The 23118-nt window shown below is 39.1% G+C and overlaps 1 protein-coding gene across 2 annotated transcripts in view; it reads right to left on the bottom strand.

The window, feature by feature from the left end:
• The window catches only part of PDLIM5 (PDZ and LIM domain 5), an 80996-nt gene that overhangs the window by 24422 nt on the left and 33456 nt on the right, over positions 1 to 23118 (bottom strand). For both annotated transcript variants that reach the window (XM_044428308.1, XM_044428309.1), the window contains exon 3: positions 18983 to 19134. In XM_044428308.1, the coding sequence (XP_044284243.1) occupies positions 18983 to 19134 (152 nt within the window). The remainder of the gene's footprint in view (positions 1 to 18982; positions 19135 to 23118) is intronic.

Below are 23118 nucleotides of genomic sequence, written 5' to 3'. Positions count from 1 at the left end.
AAATGGAAAGCACAGATGGGAGAGAATAGGAAGCAGGGAGCTAAAGAAAAGGGTGTCAAGGTTAACTTGACTGGGAAACAGAGCAACAAGTGAACTGGAAGGAAAGAAGTCTGCAGGAAGAGGTGTTGCAGGCATGCCTGAGGAGAATGTCAGAAGCAACTTGAGGAAAGAATAGCATAATGATGAGTAATGATAACCGTGGACATCCCTAGTGGAGCCTCTAGGGAAAGCTAGAGATTATTGGACAGATGGGAAGAAATATGAATGCAAGTGTATGAAGAAGCTAGCAAAGGTAAATGAGATGGAGAAGAAGTATCACATTGCAAACAAAGAATCTGATGAAACAGGTAGTAATGGAGGTGTAGAGCTGAAAGAAAAACAACAGGACCAAGGGAGAAATACGAGTAGGTTTGGGATAAATTGCACAGTTTTTAGCAGCAGAAATATCTATGCAGAAAACACTGATGAGAAAATGAAGGGATAACCCATACAGCAAAAGGAGACAAGCGTGCCACTACTGCATGCTGGGACACATGACAAAGAATGGGAAATTATGCCAAGTGTAGATTTTCCAGTTTTCACAGCACTGCAACAGGAACAACAAACTGTGGCAAGATTATGATACAAACTATTAGCAGCCTCAACAAAGACATACCAGCAGAGCATTGAGTCCTAAAAATGGCAATGTGGGATAGATGAATTCTATAACAAATAACCCCAGACTAGGCCTGAATAAGTCCTCTTCAACTGAGTATAAGAAACCAGAAAATTTGCGTGGTGACAGCATTACTGGCCTTTATGATCCTCTCCCACCAAGAAGCCTGCACATTTGCCTTCAGAGAGGCAACCAAACAGGGCAGACTATGAAGAATAACAATCTAGGTTCCCCTTTAATATTTGTCCTGAGCTTTGCCCAGTCACTTTAATTTTTCCACCTCCAATAGAGACCTGCATTAGATAAAATTAAGCAATAACGGCACTTGCCATCGTCTAAGTAATAGTTACTTAGAATAGTTGGTCAAGGGCTGGCAAGCACAGGACATTTTGGAAGGCACTGGTTCATGGGGACACTGTAAGTTGGAGACAACTCGACAACAAGTAGCAACAACAAGTAGTAGTTACAGGAAAGAACCTTTGTATAAACTCCAGATTAATTTAATGCAATTCTGGCACAAAGTTTTGATAAACACGCTATTAGCATATATATTTCAAACAGACACCAGATCCAATAGAACATAATGCCATTAAACATTAAAATTAGCCACATATTCAATCTGTCGAATGCATTTCAACCAAAAAGGTCCTCTTCAGCAGCTTAAAATGGTGAATTCCTTAAAAGAACTGTTCTTCATCTTCCTGATCTGGATGGACAGGACCAGGTTTTCCCTGTAATGAATATTCTCCATTTTCACAATTCCTAAAAGAAGGTATATCACTTTAAAAACTATACAAAGAAAACCTCTGTTGATGTTGTTGCTTATATAAAACCAATATAGCACATTAATATTAGTCAACGTGAATTATTAGCATCATTTTCTTGTCAAACCCCCTAATTCCCCACAAGTTATGACAGACAACTGAATTAGGTACTTCTAACCAGAAAAACTGTTATTACTGGCCTCAATTTAGCATGGTAGTCTGCTGGTCAGAATGTTATTCTCTCTTAACATTAAGGCAGATTCAGTGCTCAGTACTTTAATGGTCATGGCTGACACTTGAAGTTTCAGAAACCCTCTGTGAGAAATCACCCAAAACATGGGTTCTCCCCATCCCCATATGCCTCCAAAATAAGTACATGGCACTTTGCATTCCCATCCATGTGCCCAATATGATAATATATATTTATTAAAATTAATTCACCCATTTTACTGAACCCTATATTTTCTCATTGCTATTAACCAGGCAGCAGTGCGTAATGATTTAAAAATAATTATTATAATCAAACAGAATTCCTCACCCATTTAATGCCAGAACTATCCATGGTGTTAGAGGGGAGGGATTCCAATAAACGTATATCTAATTGGAAACTGACCATCAGTGGGTGTTTCATTAGAAGCGTGCAACAAGAATACATACCAGAATGAAAACTCTGGTGACAGTTTTATTTCATGAACAGCTATTACAATGTAAAAAAAATTAGTACAGTAGAAGGATTTTAGTCACTCAGCCAAAAGAAAATAGCAGATAATAAATATTCATATGCCATGCTAAAACACAGAACTCCAGCAACTCATTTAATGGTCTCTTGCTTTTTCAATAACCGCAATATGCTCTTTAGATAACAATCAGCTTAAATATCAAGCTTGCGTTGGAATTAGTGTTGTTTGTATAGCCCTTTACCCATGCACTAAATGAAGGAATCACAGCTATTACATAGAAGCCAGTGTTGCCCTTACTAATATTTATTGCATTTATTTAACATCTCATTAAATAAATTTATCTAGGCATTTTCCATGGTAAGAATACAATCACAATAAAACCAACAGTATAAAACAAGCAGACATGTCAACATAGCATAAAACACAATAAAATGCAGGGACCAGAAGAATAAACTTCATTGCAGGGTTGCACTTTCCCAGCATTGGAATTAGCTTTTAATGACACAAATATAAAAGACATTCTGGTATACTAAACACAATACACAGCTTTCCCATGGAGAATTAATATCTAACTTACATTTCCTCTTACCTAATGAAACAATTTTTCCTTCCCATGGTCATTCTGTAGCAAATTATGTTTTTTCTGGTTGGTTCGCTTGAAATATTTGTGAAATAAGACTCATTGCACAGGATTAAAGGCAATTAATTGCTCCAGGAAATGTCTTATCCATTGAGGTATGGAGGGGTCGGGAGCTTCATTCAACCCAAAGGCCAAATTTCACTCCGGAAAAACTATCAGGAGTGACATGCCACTGGTGGATGAGTGGCTGAAGGCAAGAGGGATCAAAGGTTAAAGGGGAGAAGCCCAGAATATCAGCATATTTTAGCTTTAGTCTCTTACTGCCTTAGAAGAGGCATTTCAACCTTTTAGAATGGTGAAGGACTGAAAAAGCTGGAAAGCCAGCAAACTGGTGGCTGGGAAGAAAGGAGACCTGGTGTTTTGGAAGACTGAATTTGACCCCAGGCCCAATGTTCCACACCTCTGCATTGAACAATCACTCTGAAGTTGTTGTTTTTTAAGTGCACCCTCTGTTCACGGAGAAGGCGGCTAGTAATGGCTACCAGTCTTGTGGCTATAGCCATCGCCAGTATTACAGGCAGCATGGGCAACTTGGGCAGGAAGATGCTGTCGCATTCCGGTGAAGGCAGCTAGTTGACCCTGCATGAACAGAATGCTGGACTGTTTGGGTTCTTGGCCTGATCTGGCACGGCTGTTCTTATGTTTGTAAACACGTTTAGCAAAAATTAAAATGCCCTTGCTTCCTTCACATTTCTTATCCAGATATCCTAAATATATTCTGGGATATTCTGTTTATAAGCTTTCCAATTAATATTATTTTCTAATAACTATAAAGCATGGCATGGTGGTTAGAGTGTTGGACTGGAGACCTGGGAAATCTAATTTCTAATCTCCACTCAGCCATAAATCTCACTGAATGACTTGGGTCAGTCACTCATTCTCAGCCTCTTCACAGGGTTGTTGTTAAGAGGACAAAAACAGAGTGGAAGAGAACTATACATAAGTTGCCTTGAGTTCCTCACAAAAGGAAAAAAAGTTATATATAAATGGATTACAATAATAATAATAAATACTTCTCAATGACTGTGTTAATTTCATACATTTGACAATTAATAGTCAAATAACACTTACAGGCAGCGTTCCAAATCTTTTTGTATTCATTATTATTTATTTGGGAGTTATTTTTTAACTTTAAATTGTTTAAATTAAAGTAGGTGTATGATGAAATATTAATTTTTTTTTTTAAGGTGAGAAACTTCCTTGAGAAGTCCACAGTCCAGAACAGCTACTAGGTAACGTTTTAATAATGTGTTATTATTAACATTTTAATGGATGTGTGTAGAGCAGTCTGGTGCCCTCTAGATGTTTGGGGCTATAACTCTCAGGATTCCTGACTACCAACAATGCTGGCTGCAGCTGACAGGAGTCAATGTCCAAAAGAGCTGGAAGATGCCAGATGAGGGAATACTGAAGCATGGAGTTAAGGTCCAAGTCCTGGCATGGTTCAGAGTAAACACACAACAGGTAGACTATTTGATGCACAACATAAAGAAGGGTGAAATAAAGCCAGTGAGATATAGTAGCTAGAGTTCTAGGCAGAAACTCAGGTGATCTGGGTCCTAGTTCCCATCTGGCTATGAAGCTCACTGGGTGACTTTGAGCCAGACAATGATTCTCAACCTAATTTGCCTCAGTACTTTGATGTGAATATAAAATAGGGAGGGAGTAGGCCAGGAATGATGCCACTTCAGTTCCATTATTACTCACACCAGAGGCAGGCGGTATTTACTTTGAACCTGTCAAGGTGGCTTCCGAAGTACTCCAGAACCCTAGCATGGGTTGTGGGAGGGTTTAGAAGTCACTAAGCTTGCTGGGTTTAAATGGCAGGGTAACCTATACCCAGTGTGGTTAATTATGGAAATGAAGTAACCCACAACTAGTGTGTGTGAGGCAGGGAAGAAATATCACAGTAGCTGCATTTCCTTCTCAATCCTGTGAATAGAACCACTGTACATTTTGACAAATGGCCCAGAGATTAAAACCTGGTTAAGTTTTAGATCTATATTGTGGAACATTGCCATCAATAAGTAACTGTGAAGTTCCTGGTTCAGTACAAAGTTTGGTATCGGTATTAATACTTCTTTTCCACCTATGATATTTCTATGGAAACCTCATTCACTTAACTTGGAAAGTGAAGCTTTAAGAGCTTCCTGAAGCAAGCAAACAGTGATAGTATAGACTGCAATCATCCAAATTTGAAAAATACTCTGGTATTTTTGAGGTCCCGGTAGTTCTTTTGACGAACTAATCCCCTTCCATTTTCAGACAAGTTTCTAACCTACTTAACATGCCTCTTGCAAAGGTTTATGTTACAGGATCTGCAGAAACATGCCAACACATTCCCCTGGGCAGTTTGCATGAGGTAACCTATCTGGAAAGGTCTCTCTCATAGCTTTCCTTTACTATTCTTGCCAGTTCCTATGCATTTCGGTGAGAGAACTGTTGCTACTGTTTGGATCTTCTTCAAAAGGAACTCTAAAAGGACCATTCTATTTAAGGTTACTCAGAAATAAGCCCCACTTTGTTTCATGGGCCTTACCATCTAGTAAATGTGTTTATAGACAGGTAACAAGAAATGGAAGAACACAGACTGGCCTTATCCACTGGCCAGAGAAGGAGCAGCTGCATGGAGTTGAGTTCCCTTCAAACCCTCACAAGAAAGAACATTCTGCTCCAACTGCCGATGATCCTGGGAGAGGAGAGCAGAAGAGAAGCATGGTATGGCCTCAGCTCTTGGCTGAGGAAGAGTCACTCAAAGGTTGGATTTTCGTTGTCAGAAAAGACATTCTGCACTAACTGCCTGTTACCTTAGGAATGCAAAATTAAAGGGAAGCAGGCTCTGGGACCAATAATCAGTCCAAGGACTAAGGGCTAATTAGACTATACATCTATGCATCTATATCTATGTAGGATATTTTGCATTACTACCCAGGTGAGCATTGCTCTTAGTACATTAAATTATTGTGTAAATGATGCAAAAAGCACTAGCCTCCCTAAAATGTTTCTCAGCCTCTACCAAAGCATAATGCAAAGTGTGTCAGATTCCACATTTAAAATGCCATGTCCTGCTTTTCAAAACTGCTAATTTAGTAAGAACCAAGTGAAAAGAGCAAGTACTCTTGAAGTGCACAGAAGAACAAACATGGAAGAATCCTGTTTGGAAGCATTTCCAGTCATGTTGAAAGTCGCCCCCCCCCCCATTTAAAATATTGTTAGGCTGCCTTTCAGCATACAAACCATTCATCACAAACCAACAAAATGAATGAAAGCCAGTGACAGTAACCATACAGATATCTAATCTCCCAAAATACTGGAAAAATCCCAGTCCACAAAACAACTGCAATCAAATTGTGCAGTCTCATGAAAATGCACAACTCAGAAGGTCAAGTCTTCAGGGCTTTTCTGAAGGCCTGCAGTGATAGAGACTGATGGACATCTGTTACTAATGCATCCGAGAGAAATGGAGCTATGGCAAATAAGTCCATTATCTCTCATACTGACCAACCTGACTGCTCTCGGAAATGGACAAGTATCAATGAAGGGTCTTTGTTGCTGATCTTCAACTGTGGACAGGCTGGTATGGATGAAGATTATCCTTCACGGAACTTGTTTGGAAACCATTTAAGGGCTTTAAATATTAAAACCAGCACTTTAAACTGGGCTTTGAAACATTCCAGGAACAAATCAGCAGGCCCTATATAGGTGTTAGATTAACCAGTGGGCTATAGCCTCCCCCATTCTCAGCTGAAGTGTCTGAGTCATCTTTAAAAGCAGCCGCACATTGTGTGCATTACGATAGTTCAGCCTGAACATGAATAACCTTCACAATCAGGGATGCTTACTCTTTCCATGCTATAGGAGATTATACTGTTAATCTGTTCATGCTTATCCTTTAGTGGTGCAGCCAAACACGTGTTTCCATATTTGCATTTCTTACAAGGAAAAAAACTGTAGTAGGAAGGGATGGCACTCGTCAAATCTTAGCCTTAAGGTAAGGTCGTCTTAATGCTTGTTTACCATTCCTTAAATATTCTTAAATACGATTCCTCATCTCCCTAAGTTTGGTGAAAATGCAGTCCTTATTACAATTACGGGTAGAAACTTTGGTTATCTACTGGAGATTCCCCTTTCCTTTGTGACCCCACTGTCTCAGCAGCTTACTTCATTACTGTTCTTACGTGATTCTTCTGGGACTTCCAGCCTGATGCCACAGCATTGCATTTTCCACACTAGAACCACCTATCTGTTTAGGCTTCCTTATGACTGGTTCATGCACAGAATCTGGACTTCTGTGTTTGTGCTGACATTCACACTCCACTTACAACAGTGCAAGAACAGCTTCTATGGTGCACAGAAGCAGACAAAGCTTATGTTCAGTTATTAAATGCAATCTTAGCCTAAATATATCTAATTAGGATATGTTATTTCAGAGTTCAACGGGAGTCTTCACTTTAACTGCTACATTTGTGTGGTGCCAAGCAGCCTGCTTGCCTTTTTTTAAGAGTGCCAACAGGACTAAATGTCAGCAGAGATCATGCCACTGCCCAAAGCATCTGTATTATTTTAAGAAGTTATGATAAATGCTGGCCAAACTGGCATTGTTTCCTTTTGTCATCTTCTCCATATCCAGACAGCCAGGGCTTAAAATAAATATAGAAGGATAATAGTACCACATTCTGAATGCGTCCTAGCAAAGCCCAAAGCCAACTGAACATTGCTGTTGGGCAAAAGGAGTGGTGTACTAGGTGGACTATCTGAGTAAGCAGTCCTAAATCAAAGCTAACTGATGAAGAGAATGTTAAAGATGCAATGAAAGTATGTCAACTCTTCAGGGAGGTTTTTTTTTTTTTTTTTTTCGATTGCCCATTAAAGAATTAAGGCAGACTTGTAGAGTCTGCTTAAAGAGCAAAAAGATAAATGAAGCTTCTCTGTGTGATCAGGAGCAGGGTTCGGTAGACCAAACCATGCTGCCCAGCAGAAGTTAGAATGCTGTGTTACTCTATTTTCTGTGTGTGTGTGTGTTAAACGGGCCAGTAGTCAGTTAACAGTTTCAACTGATGCTTGCTTGATTAGGCAAAAGACTTGTCCTGTTGTTTTTCCTTTTATAAAGCTCTAAATAATATTTAAGAAATTGTACTTACAAGGTCTATAACATTCAAACTTATACTACCTAGGAAATCCTATATTACTGTCACTTAGTTTAAAAAGCATCTACTTAGAAACAAGTCCTGTGGTCACGCATATTTGTTGGATGAACACTGCTCTGCTATTGTGCTCTGCCATCAGCTTTGTTATGGGTTATTTACACCCAGTGCCTCCATTCCAGCCAATTAAAATGATGTGCTCAAGACTGGGTATGATCCTTTCCCTCCCCATGTGCATTTACAAAATTTTTCCACCCATAGTTAGCAATAAAAACTGCAAAGGCTGGCCTTTGGATTGCTGTAAATGTACATGGCAGAATAGGAGCATGGAGCTAAGTTTTAGGAGCAAAGTGATTCTTCTTGGGCAAGAGTCAAAAGGGAGAAGCTACTTAAGACATACAGCGTCTTTGGAATTGTGCCTTTTAAATTTTAATATTTGCAAAAATGTGTGTCGGGGTATACCTGTAAATCAACCTTCCTCAAGCAGCTGCCCTCCGGATATACTGAATTGCAAATTCCAGCACTGTTAGCTAGAAGGTCCATTCATCATGCTGACTGAAAATGCTGGTACTTGCAATCCAGGACAGCAGACTAAGGAAGGCTGATTTAGCTAAGTAATACCTAAACACCTGTGGATAACTTGTAGGCCACACATGGATTCATACCTCTCCTGCAGCTACACAGATAGACTCTACTTTAGGTTTAGAACAGTTTAATTTTTTAAAAAATGCACTTATATAATCAGCTTGGAAACCTGCTTTTCTCAAATGTCACTGCCCCAGTGAAAGAGTGGAAAAGGATGTCTCCCCACAATTTGTTTCAAACTTTTATTTATCCTCATGTAATCCTAAATATTTAGGCAAAAGTTCTGTCTACTTGCAACACATTAGGAACCATCTTTTGTCTCCAGTATAATTTGGATTAATAGGGCTTAACCATGAAGGACTTCACTAGAGAAAATATATAAGTACTAAGAGGAGGAATATCACTTTCAAACCAGATTTTTCAAGACTGCTTTGTTAGCAAAGTTCTCTAAAAGAAAATCAAAACCACATTTCAGAAAGTACATAGTGGGCTGTAATGAAAATAGGCACACTACTCCTCTAGAACTGGCATGAAACCAGTCATATACTTTTCAGTCCTGCTATTCGCAGAGTAGAGTTATAACAGCATGCCTTCCTCTCTCCTCCCAAGTTAAAGAGCACAGTAACCAAGTACGATCAAGTTACTTTGTCACCTGAGACAGAAAATCCTGCAAGTACCTCTCCTTATTCTGAGAGAAAATACAATGCCGCTACTACTACCTTAAGTAACAAACAATGTGCTACCCTTTATGGCATTTAAAATAAGCTGCCTGAAGCAACTGTCTCACTCTGCCTAATGGTATGGCTGGCCTTCTGTTCACTGCAGCTAGTTTCTCCTACGTCATTCAAAGAGTCCAAAACACTGCATGAGCCACCTTGGGATCTATAAACAGGCTGGCCAGGAAAGAATGCCAACGTAATTCCTCACTTCTGTTATAAGTGAATTGGTTGGGCAACATATTTCATCCGTCTGATTATCCCACTTAAAACAAAAAAGGTACACACTGCAGCCAATAACCTAATCTATTGATTATTATTTTCTCAAGACAACATAAAAAATCAGGAGATGGGGAGTACTAGTGGCAAAGACCAAGGCAATCCATAGTTTATTAAATAAAATGGCATTGTTATTAAATAAAGTGACATTGCAATGCATTTACCATTAATTAAAATGAGTGATAACATATTTTACTGATTCATTTATGGGAAAGGTATCAATACTATGAAGATAACTTTAATACATCCAAAATGTGTTATATAGTATTCCAGCTTGCTCTTTGGTGAGTGAGCAACTACACTGCTTCACAGCGCCTGGCACTGCACAAAACAAGCTAGGGATGTCTCATTCCTCACTTGTGTGCTGTGACATCAACACCTGAAGTTCTCAGTTGTTTGTGGAGGCATAATGCAGGATTTGGAGCTCAGATGTCACAGCAAACAATTGTTCTGGAATCTAGAACCAATGTTAGTGGCCACCACTCAAGGGCTGGCATATTTGCACACTCCCATGAATCCCTGAGTTATGGTTATGTGGGAACAAGATCATGCAGCCAAGCTACCATCTTCATTCATTCATTCTATTTCTATACCACCCAATAGCCAAAACCTTCTGAGAAGCTCACAGAACTTAACCACCTAAAATGCAGTTATTGTACATAAAAGAGTTTATGCACAAAGACAGAAACAGTGCATGAACGCATCCAAACAATATACTGCCAATGGTTGAAAATCTCTCAGCATTCCATTTTGAAACCTGGGACATGAACACCAGATACACTGAACATCCTGCAGAGCTTGAAGTATCTCTTCCAGATGTCTATGTCAGACTTGAATCTGACCTTTCAGTAACTGTAATGTCAACAACAGCTTTTAGAATGTAATCCACCAGGAGTCCCGGGCCTTCAAGTTAAAAACAACAGAGTTTGCCAGTATAAAGTTGGAGCAGAAACTATTATGAACTTCACTAATTAGTCCGCACACATGCAAAGGTATATCCTAGTACTGAGTTTCAATTAAATTAGAATCAAATCAGTTTGAGACCACATCTGTACTCTAGCACAGAGGAGCACTTCCACTTGCAAGAACATTTTTTCCTACTAAAATATGCTAATACCATAATGGAACACTTCTGTTCACTAGACAGGAAGTTTGTTAGAGTAATCTGAGAACATCTGATGCTGCAGCACTGCAAACATTGAGCAGGTATGGACCTAATCTATATCCCTTTGAACAGTCTCTCTCTCTCTCAAAGCAATCTTTTTAAAAAGATTATATACAGTATGTATTAACTTACTGCACAGTTTACCTAGGTTCTAATTACTTTTAAGACCTAAAGCATGCTTGAAAGAGAAAATGAATGTATATGTACAGTATATTCCCAAAAGTTGACTCATTGCCATCTACTGACCTGTTCAGTGAACAAAATCTAAGATCATACCCTGGTTAGAAAAAACAAAATTAAACTATCACAAACTGGATTTTAAACTAAACTCCCTAGAAGTGTGGTGTAGTGGTGAAGAGCATGGGACTGGGACTCAGATGACCTGGGTTCTAGTCCCTGCTCAGCCATGGAGCCAACTGGGTGACTTTGGACCAGTCACAGACTCTCAGCCCAACCTACCTCACAGGTTTGTTGTTGTGGGGATAAGATGGAGGAGGAAATGTAAGCTGCCCTGAGCCCTTTGTTGGAAAAAGGCAGGATATAAATAAATAAATAAATAAATAAATAAATAAATAAATAAATAAATGTGCTAAAACTTGCATATGGAATAAGCAGAAACAGCAAACCCAGCTATGACATAAAATAACCAACATGGACATGTACAGGGGTCCACAACATGGTAACTGTTTATTAAACATACTCAATTCTGCTCATTAGAAATCCTCTCCTTCCCCAATTTTTCCAACAAGTACAGAATACATAAGAAGAGTGATTTTACTCATCTGTCCTGCGGCACTGAAAACAGAAGAACTTTCCTTCCTCATCATACTGCAGAGGCATAGCCTAGTCAACTGTGCATTTTGTAAGAATACCAAATTTATACCATTTGGACTAATATATAATTATCATTTTCAGACAGTGAAGAATAACAGACATGTGTTTATCTGAGCATGATTCAAGACACAATGACTCACATGAGCATCGTTCATAAAATCACAAAAGGACAAGTACAACTGAACAATCAGACAAGTCTTAGGAATGTTGGTCATAATACACAAATGAGAAGTTCTGTTCCTCACATGATCTTTCATCCTGATCTCTACTACATTATGCATTAATTAGATAAAAATAATTGGAATTACAATAGTTTTCATCAGCTGAAAATGCATTTAAGAACATAAGCTCCCTATTTGTTATTTCCCACTATGATCTTGTGCAGATTGGGGTGCGGGGGTGGGGGGAGAACAATAATAAAAGCTTTATAACAGCAGGTCACACCCCTTCAGCTGCTATGGATTTTTCAGACAGTGCATTCCAGATGAATGAACGTCAATCGTCAGGGAAATAAAGGCAGCTACTGTATTAGGATGTCAGGTGAATTGGCCTTTACGTCATTGCAGCAAGTCTGACAGCTAAATACGGGAACAGCGCGTAGCTTTGGAATGGCTAATCCGACATTCCACAGTTACTTGAGAAGAGATACTTTCACTTCATAATAGGAAGTTGTCTCGCCTGACTGTGAAAGAGAAAAGGCACATTGCTTCTTGGCTGTCATGGGTCAGGAGCTTCAGTTCTAAGGGGCTTAAATAAGGATGTAACCTATTCAAAGGCTTGTTCGTGAGGGTAGCAGTTTGGCATTTTGGAAATAAGAGGGCCCTGTGTGCACTCACAAGTTAGTCCTTGAACATTAACTTAATAGCTCAACTGTGAGGAGGCATCATAAAAATGCCAAGTTTTAAAGGAGTATTTAATAATGTTCAGTGTAAAATGGGGATTTTTTAAAAGTTTCCAAACTCTATCTGAGCAGAAGAATGAATTAACAGAAATGATTTCCCAGTATTATGACCATTTGCAAATTATATCGGAGCTTCCTATTAAGCATGCTTTCCCAAAATCATGTGGAAGGTTATCAGCCCAGCCTGCCTCATCCACAATATTGTAATTCAAAGTTACACAGCACTGCCTGCCACCCAACTTTATGTTTTATAATGGTACAGCAAGCATAATAAGGTATGGGCAGAATAAGGTTGGGACACTCTAAACATCCTATGCTCGGTGGTCAATATTTGGCAGAGCAGCAGAAGTGGGGAGATTTGTCTCTCTGTCTTCCTTTCTATTGTTTTCCCACTAGATGTACCTGTTTGTATTTCACTCCCAAGGTTGACATCTGCAGAGAGGAAACTCCACAATATCCTAAGGATTTTTTCTCAGAGACCACAGAATTTCACTGTAGGACTTCCAAGGTTGGCATAGTTTTTCAAAAGGTTTGCCAAAGACCTTAATAGGAGATGCCCAAAGAGTGATGAGCACATGAAAAAAAAACACCGGTCTGCCACAACAGGATTAGGGGATAATTGGTCTTAGTTACCCTTTCACTCCACTCCATTGCTGTTCAAATAACCCAAAAATTAATACCTGTATTTTGTTCAGCATTTTGGCAGCTCTCCAAATAACATGAACAAATAGTTCAGAATGTAAGGTTAGGAAAAGAATGATGCAAACAGTTCTGCTAATTATCGTGCTGCATATCCCACCAATGAGAACCCCAAGTCTTTCATTTCAGAAACATGCTGATAGCCAGTTCTTAGAACCACGAAGCCTCGGTTTAAAATGCCGTTGAGGACATGTGATAGCCCAAGCTGTCTAGAATTACTTCATTAGACAAAAGGACAATACACACATACACAATGTTACTGACAGGCAGGAATTCACATTGCATGTGAAATTATAAAATAATCAAAACCCTGCCCTTATCCACTTTTACTTGCATACAACAAGGAAATAGAAGTGCTTATTTATTTATGGATGTATTGTCCGCTGCGTCAGCCCAAAGGCCCTCTGAGTGGATCATAGTTCATAAAATATGCTTGAAGGGTATATAACCAATCTGAGCATGGATTCTAGCTTTAAGTAAATATTTCCAAATATGACAAACCATCACCCTTGGGGAAACTATAGTTGCATCTTCCATTGCAGATCCTGCTTTAACCTGGGAAGGAAAGGCTGAACTAAGCAACCTGCAAGATCCTTCCTTCTCCTGACCAATGTGCTAGCTCCTGGCATCTACAATTTTAATGCTCTTACCCCAGGGAGCACCCTTACGGGGTATGCTGCCATATAAAAGCAAAGCTGGTGGGTGGCCAGCAAAAGCAAGAGCGTTACCAAGAAATGAGAATGGAGAACTTTGAGGACAATATAGAAATGTGGGAAATAAAATAGAGCTTTCTTGTATACATGGGTAAATTTCAGATTTCAGAAACTGAAACAATGAATTAGATTACCAGTGAAAGAAGAATTACACTGTAAAGAGGTTGGAAACCATGCTTCCAGAACAATTCCAATTTTAACTGTCAGCTCGGACTTTGCAAAGGGTTAAAATTTTATCTGAGTCTTTCTTATGCACAAAAATCCCTCAATAAAAAGCATAACATTTTTTACAATATGCTGGCAAGTGACATGTGAACTGTATTGACATTAACCATTCCAGTTTCTACTAAATTAGAGTTTCAAAGATTACCAGTTTTATTCTGCTGCATTTCTCATTACTTCAACTTAATGATGTGATGCCATACATATCACCTCCCTTTCACCTTTCAGCTATCTTACACCTTTATCCAATCACCTGCCTGTGAACTCTACTGCAGGTCTTAATTGTGCTAAATTCACAGCATGCGTTCAGGTTTTCCAAAATGCCAAAGTTGGGCCAAAAAATACCATCTGCTGGGAAGGGGGAGTTAAACCCGGCTGGAACCAAGAATCCTGCCCTTTGCCTTTATTTAATACTTCAGGCATTTTGCAGCATAGCAAATTCCACAAAATTGCATTCAGCTGGGAAACTAATTTGCATCAACTTTAGTCAGAAGCTCAGGGGAATTATAGTACCCACCAATGTAGCCATTGGCAAGACAAGCAAGAAGTATAGCCAGTTACATGAATGTAGTGTTAACCTAGGTTTTCACTCAAATCTTGGAAAATTAAAAATAGCTCAAAATGTTTTGATGTAAAACAAATCCTGTTTCTGAACCAAATGACAAAAACAAAACCCAACAGTATTAGCATGACAAAATGCACAAGGAAAAAGGACTCTTTCAGCAAAATATAGTTCCCTCAACTTTGTAGCTTATCATATCATGGGTATAAGCACTTCAAAGCAACAGCCCTTTCATCCAAAATTAAGATTAATTAATCCCTTCATTTGGCAAGTTAATACATTTAAAGTAACTGGGAAAGCATCATTATCTTAATTTTAGACATCCAGAAAACAGAAACCGCTCTTGTTTTGCTCAGTATAAGTTCTCTGCCCTATTATATTCTCCTGAATTAACAGTTAATTGTTGTCATTTTTAATGGAATAAATTACATGCTTTGAGAATGGTATGCCTGAATCGTTTTTTCTTCCCTATTGATTCTCTCTTTCCCCCCAGTCACTATCCAGTGAGTTGGCAGACACTGACAAAACCCCAAGTATTCACTGTGAAGTTTCTCTGTACTGGGGAACATGCGTACCAGTATCTTTCTCATTATCAAAGTACCTTATCTTTATGGGTTTCTTCAATAAATGGAAACTGTACTGTATTAAGTATAATCTAGCTTTATTTCTCATAAAAGCAATTCATTTCAACTATATTCTGAAGAATCTTGGAGTTCCTTTGACACTTTTTCAGGGCTGTCTTAAAGCAAGTGAAGCATTGATCCTTTTCTGATTAATGTGCAATCATGCGGGAACACGCTCTGTGTCCTAGGGCACACTCTGGATGCACATAAAGTTACAGTGAAACCCAACATGTATGCCCATACCCCACATTAACCAAGTGGCCTAAAATCATCCACAATGCAAGCATTGCTTTCGGTTACAAGTATTTTGCAACAGTTGTTGCCAATTGCAACAGTTACAAGAAGTGAAATTCTCATTACTGTTTTTCTTAACACAACCTGCTTTTTACACATCTTACACAGAAGAAGTACACGGGAGGAACCCTAGTTAATCAGGGTCAAAACCTTCCTAGTCCTGGGTCCTGTTTCTACAATGGCCAACTAGATGCCCATGGGAAGCACAAAGCAAGGGAGGACATTTGCTGTTCTCTAGCAAATGGCATTCAGAAACACATAGCAATCATGACTAGCATCAATTCCTCATCTTATCCCACATGACTGCCTGATCCCCTGTGAAGGTCACCTAAGCTGGTTGTGATCACCAAGCTGGCAGGACCAAATTTAATAGCTTATGTGCTGGCTGAAGGCAGTTGATATGCCCTGAAGTTCAGCTTCCCTGGATGTTTCCCTGTTTTCCCTTTATCTATTTTCTCCATGCCATACATGGTTTTATACACCTAATCCACCTGACTGCATGGAACAGGAAATGGGTCAGTGGGGGAGGGGGGGTTACATTTACAAATTTCAGTCCTTTCAATTACCAGTCTCTGCAGAAGCAGTTCTGTAGCAAAGCATCCTCAATTCACTCCAATTTGAAAGAAATGCAGTTCCAAGGCAGAGTTCATGCTTTGATGCAGGAAGGCCCCAGTTCGGTTCCTGCATTCATCAGGCAGGGCTAGGAAAGCATCGCTTCCTGAGATGCTGGAGAGTCACGGCCAGTCAGTGTTGATGGGACTGGGTGAGATGGGCCAATGATCCGATTCGCTTTTAGGGGAGCCTTCTATGTTCCATTTGTTGGAGGTTACAAAATAATTTATTTGTGTGGTAAATGAATGGAGTTAAGTCTGCTCAGAGAGAAGCATCTGGTTTCCATCTGCTCTCATGGGAAACAAAAGTACTTTGGCTAGAAGCAAAAATCAAAACTCATACACAGCCATTGAGGAAGTAGGTTTGCTGTAAAAGATGCTTACAGTCATGATCATAACCTTAAACAGATTGCATATGTTCAGTGATGTGAACAAGCCCAACTGAAATATATACAAAGAAAATAATTTAATGTGGAATTTGCAAATGAATTGAGCGGAAAGCAATCAATAAAAGAATGGTAATGACTGGGTGACACTTTCCTAACATTTGAATCCCCTTCTTAATTCTTTGCGTCTCTGCTTTCAGTTCCATTCTCATCTTCTCAGCCTGACATATGCAAGGCCTACAGACAGGATACGTCAGTGCTGTTCTCTGTTCAACACCCAACACACTCTTGATACTAATAAAGTTGGTATTAGTAGGTACAGTGGCTGCTGAGGACACCATCAGCATATGTCATCACTCTTTTAAGTGCCATTCTTTGAAGAACAAAATGTTAAAGAAATTGTACAAGAACTTGTATTTTTAAATGTATGAGTGACAAAGCATACTTAATAAACACGGGGAGCTGCTTTAGAGTACTAATGCCTATACACTCCTTTGATATCCTTGCTTGGATATGCTGCCATAATGGCAATTTTCTCCTGTGAACATGTGCAACCAACAGTGTTATGAATGAAAAGAGGGTAGTCTCCATGGGCAGTAAAGTTTACTTTAGCCTAAATGAGACACTGAGAGCCACTGGAGTGTAGTTGTTAAGAGTGCTGGATTGGTACCCAAGGGCTCCAGCTCCTAGTCCCCACTCAGCCACAAGCCAAAACCTTAACAAAAACCGTGAAATGGTACATGAGTCCTACGAATCATTATCTGAGGGAAAGTTCTGTTAGCCAGTGGCATCAAAAGCAAAACCCTCAAGACTATATTTTTGCAAAGTAGCATACACCTAAACATAGGGAGAATATTTGAGGTCGGGCATAATGGAAGTTGTAGACCAGCACATCTGGAAGTTGCTGTGTTGGAGAAAGGTGATTTATAGTGCCATGTGCCTGAATTTTGCTACCAAGCATGCCAGTGTTCATAGACCCTGCTGCTGAAGAAGTTTGTCTAATGCTTCTGGGATCCAAAGATATTAAAAGCAGATGGGAGAGCAGGAGAGTGGAAACTGGCATGAACCCATAAGACAAAATTCCCTCTTAAACAACGCTAAGATGCCAGGTCTGGAACCAGGGGACAGTTTATTTGATCTTTGCTTGTTTAATGCTGTGATAAGCTCACTCTACTTCCAGCTGTCAGGTAGCAGACACTAGTGACTCATATCCTGTATGAGGGCTGAAACACTGGCTACTTGCTTTCAGAAAAATTTAGTAGAAAGCTACAAGATCTTTCATGCTAGGCACCAAATAAAGGCTAAAACAGAACTGTCGCCACTGCGCCCCCATTTTGCAAAGTGTGTGTAGAGGGAGAAGTCACAACTGCTTCTTTAGATTTGACAGGCTTAGTCTTGTAAGACTACATGAATGGTCATAACTGATAATCGGGATTAAAAAGCAGAAAGAATTCATAAAAAACTTATCCTAGGCAAGTTGTCACAATAACTTGTTTGTCAGTGACAGGCGCCAGATGTTCAAGCAGAAGAAATGCATAAACAAGCTCCACTCATTTGCAGATTCTGATCAGATACAGGCTAACCATATTAGTTTAGTAATTGATGTAGTTATACTTCCTATTAATACATATAAAGCAATTCTTTCTATTTCCAAAATCATCAATGTTTAATGTGAACATTATCTTCTGGCTATAAATTCAAAGGGTCAAGTCAGGTACAGTACTTCTTATCTTTTGTTCAAAACACTTATCCCCTTGACCTGAAAGTAGAATTTAAAGTAATTCAGAATCACTGGAATAGTATGAACTTAACAAGGGAAAAATCATACTAATAAAAGTTATGCTCATCCTTTCAAGTTAGCTGGACCAATGATGAAAGGAGTATTGGAATGTTAGCCACCTCCCTGAACTACAACAAAGAGTTTACAGGTGTGGAGGATGAGATCTTGTCCACTTTGTGATAAGAACAGATCCAGCCGAGTTCATTTATTGCTCTTTTTCATCTTCCAAGAGCAAAAACTTACACAGAAAACTAGTTCCCAGGCTGAGCTCTAACACAAACTTGGCATTTAGTATGTATTCCACCACTATTACTCTCTTCCCAAGCCAAATCACTGGCTAGAAAACAAATATATACTATGTGCAATACTTTTAAGTAACAATAATGCAATATTTTCCATTTTCAGCACACAAACGAACAAGCAGAATTTTAAAGGAGTTTTGAGTATAGGATGTAAAATGAGAAAGATGCCATTTCAACAGGAAAATCTAATGAGGAAGTGTTACAAAGAACTCTGTTAGGTGACATTTTAGATCTGTATTAGACAGCTAAATGATTAGTAATTATTTTTATACATGGATGCTTGGCAGTTTTAGACCATATTTAGCCATTTTACTTAACTCAGAGATGATTTGTTGACACATAATAACAGCATTGCAAACATTGCAACATACAAAGAAAATGCACTTTCCCCTTAAAGGCAGAAATACTATTTTAAAAACCCTTTTACCTCTGCAGATTCATAGTCAGGTTGCCTGAACAGGTCTTGATCTTGTTCTGAGCTTCCAGGTGAGTCATGCCATCTGCACTTATCCCATCGATAGTGAGAACCACGTCACCTATTCCGACGTTTGCATTAGCTGCTTTGCCTCCTTCGCTCAACTGCAAGATCAAACGCAATATATGTTTTAAATTGCCTTCCAAGATCCAATGAGAGTTAACAACAAGAGTTAGTCAAGTTTCAAGTTGAACTAAATGGTCATTTGAAATTAAGGGTTCTAAATATTCTTACAACATGTCTTCTGAAGGACCATGACAGACTAGTCCATCGGGCTGTAGTGGCCACTGAAAAAAAATTCAGCCCGCGGTTTAATTCTAGTTTTAGCAGTGTGTCGTGCAAGGGATTTACATGACTGCTGGCAATATCCACTGAGTCCTACAAAGCTGGCTTTTAGAGTGCCACTGTGACTTAGTTTAGGTGGGGTTGGTATGCTACAGCTACCCAGCAATCAACACATGACAATTGCAACAAGTTATGATACCGCTGTGTGTCATCAGTGTTTTCACTCCCATTACAGGCTTAACGCTTTCTGGTAGAAGCCATGAGCTAGCAAAGTCATGCAATTCTGAGCTAGTCCCCACCCTTATTCATATCTTTAGGAAAATATGTTATAGCAAATATCTTGATCACTTTTGACCTAGAACAGTAACAGGCACACCAATGGAAATCAGTATCACCCAAAATTGAGAGAGGAAACCAACCATGGTGCACTGATTTGAAAGGCTGGGTTAATAAAGAGCCCGCTTCCTGGACCAATGAAGAACATGTCTGCACAAGCCCTGTACAGGGCAACCACTTCACAGTTCTACCAGCAACTTCTTTTATCTCCTGAGAAAGAGCAACTCTATGTTCCCAGTAGCCTGGGAACTTTAGATCCTCCCTCACACACTATTTTTCATCAGCTGCAACTGAAGAGGATAGCTCCACAAAATGCAATACATCTATATAGGGAGAGATATAAATAGATGCAGAAACAAGAGTTGTATCAGAACAAGGTAGCAGTGAACAGCTCTGCAGGTTCTGCTTGGTCTTTAAGTAAATGGAAGTTGCATGCAGAATTCAGGACATTTCTATATTGCTCAATAGCTAAGGTTCTCCAAGCAGTTTACAAAGATTAGACATGCTAATGATTTATTATACATAAAATCATTTGAATACAAACCTAAAAAGAGAGGACACACAGATGCACATACATTCAAACAATTTAAAGCAATCAACACTAAGAAGAATCCATGCCCTGATTAAAAAATTCATCGCCAAACCAGGCACCTAACAAATCTGGTGTTGCCAGGTGTTCCTCATCAAGGAAATAATTCCGCACTTGAGGCACCACCACCAAAAAGGTCACCTCCCAATCTTCTCTCAGAGGAGGCACCTGAAGGAGAACTACAGACAATTAATGTAGTGTATGCATAGGTTCATGCCAGGAGAGGTGCTTCACTGGGTATTAGGCATCAAGACAAGTAAGCATTTATAGGTTATATGGTCCACACACAGAAACAGGCAGTAGAGGTTAGGGTTATTTATGTAAAGGTACAAGAACATTTCAAGTAACAGACAGACTTGGATTCTAACTAAAAGAAAGTTTCCTTCTTTCTCCTTCCCCATACAGCCACCTACCCACAGGAAGAAACTCTCCAGAGAAAAAGTGAACAGAAAGTAGATATCGAGATATTTGGACTACAACCCCCAGCATTCCTAACCATTTATCACACTGGCAGTGACTTCTGAGTCTCAAATTCTCCATCATGTGGATATCTACCCTCTTTCAACCCCAGCTCAAGAACTATGTAGGTTTGAGGCAGTGGAGTGGAAGTCAGCTTGTGGTAGAGTTTGTGTGATTTTCTCATCCATCCCATTTTCGGGGGATACCTGGACTTGCAGGGAAGGTTATGAAACTTCTCTTGCATATATTTCTAAACTTATCTTAGGATCCAAGCCAGAGCAGTTTTGGTTTCAATGTGTGTATCATTTTCACACAGACTGGGATGAATAACAAAGTTAACTGAAACTTTGTGCCAGGAAGAATAAATCAAAATGAATGTTCACATATAACTATTTGCCTTTCTCCAGTTTTAAATTATTAATTTCACTGCTCTGTTTATATTATAGGCAAAAGCTCCTACAAAACCATAACCATATCACAGTTTTGACCAACTGTTAACTACAAAAATGGTGTGAAAAATAACCTGAATTTTTCCTAGCATGTAAGACTCAAAGCTTCAGTCAGTCTAGAAAACTCATTTTAGTAGATTAGCATTAAAAGTACATCAGCCTTCCACATACGCCACTATGTTCTTCTTAGCATCTTTCCCTTAGGCATCTGTAATGGGTCTAAGTGTAGATCCTGATATGCTTAAAGCATTTTAAAGTATGGTAGGAAGCTTCATTTCTGGATTGTTTCATCAAGGAATCTTCAAGGTAAGAAATATTCAGTAGTTTCCTTTCCTGGAAGCAAAAATGAAAAAAAACTGAAGCTGTCTTCCCATGGACATATCATAAGAAGGCAGAGAACATGATCATGCTAGGGAAAGTCAAAGGCAGAAGAAGAATCATAGAATAGTAGAGTTGGAGGGGGCCATGAAGGCCATCAGGTCCAACCCCCTGCTGTTGCAGGACACCAAGTTACACCATCCACTCAGATGGCTGTTCAGTTTCTTTCTGATTGATAAGAAGAAAAGGAAGAGCAAACATAAAATGGATTGATTCCAAAAAGGAAGCCACAGTCTTGAGTTTCCAAGAGCTTAGCACGGCTGTGGAGAACAGGACCTTTTGAGTCACTATAATTGGGAGATGACTTGGTAACATGTAACGACAACACTTTAACGAATATGGGTTTGTTAGCCAAAAGCTTGTTTCAATCCTTATTTTTTTAAAAAGTCGTTCACTAATATAAAATAAATAACAACAATATATAAACTAAAGAACCCTACCCCATAATTTGATACTTAAAGAGCTAGACAGAATTTGTAAGCACTGTCAGCATTAGTGCTTCTTGCCTAAAATGGTGGTGTCTACAGTCCCTTGCCTACAGAAAATGGAAATAGCATACCTATTCAGCAGTAAGTCAATGAATGGCACCACCAATGGGAATATGTATGAAATCAAACAAGAATATGGATGGAAAGAACAGGTTATCCTTTCCATTTAGCTTGCCAACATGGGATTATTCTCCACGGTATGTTCATGTATGCTTCTGTTCTGTCTAGTTTCAAGTGTCTCACAGCATGGAGATTCCAAGAGCTTTCTCTAAGAATTTATTTCACTGCTGCACTGTTATATAGACCCCAGAAATTAATTACGCATGCTTCATTCCATGAAGAGCATTCAGTCATGGAGGGGGAAATTTCACTGCTCACATTTCCATCTGTTACTTCTAGTTATTAACTGTAATTCACTCATCAAAGATAAATCAGTGTTTGAATCTTGCCAATGTACTTAGTTTTAGTTAGAATTTCTATATTTTAATTTTTTAAATCTCATTTTTTTATTTAGCTCTGTGGATATATGGTGGTTGCTTTTCTTAATTCTCTTTCTATTGCATTTCTGTGTTCACATGGATTCTTTGAGCTTTTAAAATACTAGGATCAACTGGAAAGTCCCAGAACACAGACCTACTTTTGATTAGTACAAGCTGTAAGCCACAAACATTCCATACATGCCAGGTTACATACAAAGGAATTGAATCACATATGCTGTTAATGCACACAGAGGAACACTTGAGATACCAATGTTATATGTGAATGGGCCAGTACACAAAGGTTTATGTCTACATTAGCAGGTCCAAATGGAACAATCATGTTCATAACAACTTGACACTTGTCCTGTATCCCACACAAAAGGCCAAAAGCAAAACAGAAACACTCCAAGAGGCATCCATTCCTGAGCTGAAGTATTAGGTGAGGGAATATATGAGCAAATGAGTTCCTACAAAGAAGACACATTAAACTAGTCTAGAATTCTGGCATGCTAGCTCAGTGCATAAGGTTGAACATTGTATGAGAGAAGAAGCACTCAAGCATTCTATCCCACATCTTCTGCCCATAGTGGTCTATCTAATTAAAGGCTGCATAATCTGTTGTAGA

The sequence above is a fragment of the Varanus komodoensis genome, unplaced genomic scaffold (assembly GCF_004798865.1).
Source record: "Varanus komodoensis strain SLA01 unplaced genomic scaffold, ASM479886v1 scaffold2, whole genome shotgun sequence".
In the NCBI taxonomy this organism is placed as follows: Eukaryota; Metazoa; Chordata; class Lepidosauria; order Squamata; family Varanidae; genus Varanus; species Varanus komodoensis.
Note: the sequence above shows the minus strand (reverse complement) of the source record. Positions and strands in the feature narration are given on the sequence as shown.